This window comes from Geospiza fortis, unplaced genomic scaffold, assembly GCF_000277835.1.
Source record: "Geospiza fortis unplaced genomic scaffold, GeoFor_1.0 scaffold265, whole genome shotgun sequence".
Classification (NCBI taxonomy): Eukaryota; Metazoa; Chordata; class Aves; order Passeriformes; family Thraupidae; genus Geospiza; species Geospiza fortis.
This window is the reverse complement of record NW_005054393.1, coordinates 1,552,339-1,557,188: the sequence shown is the minus strand read 5'-3', so window position 1 is coordinate 1,557,188 and position 4,850 is coordinate 1,552,339. Positions and strand designations below refer to the sequence as shown.

The window sequence follows — 4,850 nt, the reverse complement described above, 5'->3', positions numbered from 1 at the left end:
GTCCTCTGCCATCTTTGGGGATAACTACCTTAGTTTACAAAGGAGCAAAATCTCTTTTGCTTTGCTAAGTACATGTGTAGCATTATTGAGGCATGTTGAACACAGTTTTAACAGGAAAATTTGTGGAAGAGGGGTACTAGTGCCTATAACTTACATAGTATTAAATATTTCTCACTGAAAATTATATTTTAAAAATAATTCTGTGTTTCTTGCTTTTCATTGCATGTATGAATTAAGGTATATTTTCTGGTTTTCAACTAATCCAATGTCTTTTCTGTCTAATGCTCTTAAATGTCTTATTCTAACTTCCTAAGGACAGTGGGTAATAAGGTGAGGGCATTTTAACTTTTCTGCTATTTTTCTTATTGCAACATTATTTATGTTTTTATTTTGGTCTTCTGCCTGTTGTTCAGTCATTCCTTTATTTAGTAATGTGCAATCCATCAAACACATTCCCAGTTGTAATGTGTTGTGAACGTTTTGCAACAGTTGACATGTGAAAAATCTGGCTTGTATTGGTGAAATATCTTCAGAAATGTCTTTGTACTTTCCTCTCAAGATGAGACATCCATTTTTTTTCTGCATTCCACATCTAGAAATATATGTCCTGCATAATACAGTTCTTATTTCTGTACCCTACCTCACTGTGATCTTGACATATGCTACAAGAACAGGCTTCTGATCACTATTACTCTTCTTCCATATGGCATGGAGCTATTGTCCAGAAGTACAAACTTTCTTCTGTGTATTAACTGTTGTTTCTATTCTTGTCACCAAATCTGCTATGGCCAGGATTTGGAAATGAGCTTGCTCAGTGTGGCCTCATAAATTCTAAGTATCATCATTCAAGTTAGAAATAATAAAATAGTTATTGAATCTCAAATGGATTCCTTAGGGGCATAGGAAACTACAGTAGTGCCATGAATCTGTGTCTTCATTCATTGATGTTTAAAGTGAGAGTCGTCTCCGGCACTTCAGAAATTCTAGACAGCATTTTTCAGTAAAATGTACATAAAGATCACAGACTGGCAGAAAAAAACCCCAAAAACAAAACCACATCAGAAACCTTTAAAGTTAAATACTTACATGAAACTGTTCTTGTGAGCAAAATGATACTGCATGCCCCACTGTTTTGTGATCACACTGATAGAATCTTACAGTGAGATATTAAGTCCAGAGACTTCTGTCTGTCCTCCTCTGTTTTGTCTGTCAGTTTGTTCATTTTCCCATTCTTTTGAAAGAACTTTATAAAAAGTCTGAAAAGTAAATCAAGCCTGTGTTTCCCCGCAGCTAGAGTTCTGCTAGAGCAGCAGGGAACACTGCCTGTTAAGAAAGAAGATGTTATTGTGGCATGTTTATATCCCTGCAGATTAGCAGTCTGTATTGTCTACTTAAATTCTTGCACTTAAAATCTTAAATTCTCGCACTTAAAATCTTAAATTCTCATGAAACAAACGATTTGATTTAGTAGATCATCACCTTCTTGATTCAGGGCAGAGGTGGTATAAGTTAGGTATAAGAGGAGGTATAAGTTAGACCTGAGTGCTCCCAGGGTCACAGGATGCTGATAATATGATACAGTATTTTTTGCACTGATGCTTTTTGTCCTTGTTTTATTACATGCCAACATTTCAGGCCAACCACTGCTTGTAACAATGAGCCTTAAGCCTGGAAAATGCTTACATTCTTTAGCCACAAGTCTAATTAAAAAAACCCAAATTCCAATGTTGTTGGAGTCTTGTTTGTTTGTTTGTTTGTTTGCAAGCCTAGCAGTGTAAACTAATACTTTGTAACATGGCTGAATTCTGGTTTGGTTTTTCTGAGCTGCAGCTTAAGTTGGGAACAGCACATAAGCAATGTCGGGTATCCATCCATATGTGCTTACAAATGGCTTGAAGTGATAGAAATAACTCTGGGAATAACTCAGATAAATGTCTTATGGAGATACGTTGTATACCATCAGCAACATGTGAAAGGTAATTTTAGTCTTGTGTTTTACAATGCCTTTCACTGCAGTTGAAGCCAATATCTAGAAAGCCTCCTTAAGAATGATCACTGTTATCATTTAAGGCTGAACTTTTCTATACCTGTATCTTTGGCTCCACTTAGCACAAATGCTCTGGTTAACATTGTTTGCTTAATCCTCACACTCTTTTGTCTCTGACTTCCCTCCAACAGACATCTCAGCCAAGCCCTGGTGGTCAGTCTACATGCAGCAGCGAACAGTCCCCCATCAGCAACTATTCCAACAATGGGATCGAGCTTACTCTGACCGGTGGTGGCAGTGTTGGAGACCTCAGTGTCATCGATGAAACCCCAATCATGGACTCTACCATTTCCACAGCCACCACAGCACTTGGCTTGCAGGCCAGGAGGAACATGACAGGGACCAGATGGATGGAGCAAGTAAAATTAGAAAGGTTGAAACAAGTTAATGGAATGCTTCCAAGACTGAACCCCATTCCACCTTCCAAAGCCCCAACCTTGCCGCCTCTCATAGGAAATGGTGAGATACACATAAGAGGAGTGATAACGCTTTTTGTCCTTAATCTTGTTGCTTGCTAGCTCAATCTTGCAATTCTTGCAGGAGTTGCACAGCTTAGGAAACTCAGCAGCTGTGAAATTGTTTGTAAATTGATCACTTTCTGTTTATTCCCTCCCTCATTGCGAGTTCTTCTACCCACCCTCTGAGAAGTCTGATAGTCCTGTGTTTTACAGAACAGGAGCTAGTGAGGGAGCCATGAATCACATTTTAAATATTCCTTACAGTTAAAGGTTTTGACCCAAGATCATCATAATTCTGTCTCGTTTTGAGACAAGGTAGAAGAAATAAATACCTTTGAGTTTATTGTATGGAAGTCTTTCTGTTGAGGCCTTTGCAAGGCAGCCTTTGCAGAGATGTGGTGGGCTTCCCTTTAAATAACCTGTTCCTACACATAGAAGAAGTCATATGTACAGATGCTACTGCTGCAGAGGGCAGATATCCATGAATGGGAGCAAGGCAAGGTTGAACTCTGAAGATCCTTGGTTGTTTTCCTCCAAAGAGCTGCTCATGATCAAAATGGATGTTGCTGCTGCCCCTACTTTGCCTACAGCATGCCTGTAGGTTTCTGGGCTCCACCCAGCAGTGACAGCCCCAGGTTTTCTGAGACCCATTCAATCAAAAGAAACTATGTAAAATTAAGAAATGTATCCTGTTTACTTAAAACCAAAACAAAACAAAACAAGGAAACCAGCAAAGATGTTTTGCAGTTGTTAGGAGTTATTTCAAGAATATTTCAAGAAGTATTAGAAATGACCTTGAATAGCCTCCAATTTGTATATTTTGCCATTCCATGCAAATGCCTGTTCAATTATATTTTGCCTATAAAAAGCTCCCTTACGAATGTGTCCTCCTGGCACATCAGCCAGCATAGCTGCACTGTAGGCTGGAGTAGTGCACCAGCTGATGACAGTTTGTGGCTATGGGCTATAAATTTTCTGCTGGGATTCACACTGAAATGTTACCCTTGAGTCTCCGAATTAGCTTTTAACCTAAGGACACAGTTTTTATCTCTACTTCTTGCAAGAAAGAGGCTTGCTGTAATTGGCTGTGATGATGTTCTTCCCCTGTACTCCACTTACTTCTTTACTGTGTGTTTTCCTCACCAGTTTCTGGATAATACCTCTTTGTTTAACTGTGAATTTTACCCGCAGGTACCCAGTCGAACAGCAGCTGCAGTGTCGGAGGATCCATGACTATTCTGCCAAACAGGAATGAACTCTCAAGTACGGACATCACTGTGTTGAACATGCTGAACAGGAGGGACAGCAATACTAGCACAATCAGTTCAGCCTACCTGAGCAGCCGCAGGTCCTCTGGAATCTCACCTTGCTTCTCCAGCCGGAGGTCCAGCGATGCCTCCCAGGCAGAGGGAAGACCGCAGAACGTGAGCGTTGCAGACTCCTACGACCCCATCTCAACGGATGCGTCCCGGCGCTCCAGTGAAGCGAGCCAGTGTGATGACCTGCCAAGTCTTCTCAGCCTCACCCCAGCCCAGCAATACAGGCTGAAAGCTAAATATGCAGCAGCTACTGGTGGACCCCCACCGACTCCACTGCCTAACATGGAGAGGATGAGCCTCAAGACAAGGATGGCACTCTTGGGTGACTGCAGGGAGTCTGGAGTATCTCCACTGCCTCCAGTGAACGTCCCTCGAAGATGTAGTGATGGTGGGGCAAATGGTTACAGCAGGAGGCATTTTCTGTCTCACGAAGCTTTAGGAAATGGGACAAGGAGAGCCAGTGATCCAGTCAGAATGGCCTCAGACAACCTCTCTGTCCCGCGAGTCCAGCGTTTCAACAGTCTCAATAGCTTTAACGCTCCTGCTTTGCCTCCATCCATGGAAAAGCGCAACCTTGTTCTTCAGAACTACACCCGTTCTGAGGGTGGCGTCTTCCGCGGCTTCAGCTCCCCCTGTCCTCCAAGCATCAGCGAGAACGTCGCCCTGGAGGCTGCTACAATGGAAGCAGGTAGCAGTCTGAATGATGAGGATCTCCTGCCAGATGATGTGGTCCAGTATCTGAACTCCCAGAACCAGGGCATGTACGACCATTTGTTGAACAATGTCCTAGATAGCAACAAAATGCATCACAGCTCAGTTTCAGGAAACAACAATTCCAGCAACTTTGACCAAGCCCCTCCACCGAGCAGTCAGCAGGTAGGTCCCGAGGCAAATAAGAGTGACTTGCCCATCCAGTGGAATGAAGTAAGCTCAGGAAGTTCTGACTTGTCTCCTTCAAAGCTGAAATGTGGTCAGCGGTCAGCAGTGCAGCAGGCTCGGGCTTTCAGACTGCATAACAACATGATG

The 4,850-nt window shown here is 42.4% G+C and overlaps 1 protein-coding gene across 3 annotated transcripts in view; it reads left to right on the top strand.

Annotated features, from left to right (window-relative positions):
* Positions 1 to 4,850, top strand: part of GLI3 (GLI family zinc finger 3) — a 206,277-nt gene that overhangs the window by 195,604 nt on the left and 5,823 nt on the right. For all 3 annotated transcript variants that reach the window (XM_031060865.1, XM_005425692.3, XM_031060866.1), the window contains 2 exons: positions 2,179 to 2,506; positions 3,697 to 4,850. In XM_031060865.1, the coding sequence (XP_030916725.1) occupies positions 2,179 to 2,506; positions 3,697 to 4,850 (1,482 nt within the window). The remainder of the gene's footprint in view (positions 1 to 2,178; positions 2,507 to 3,696) is intronic.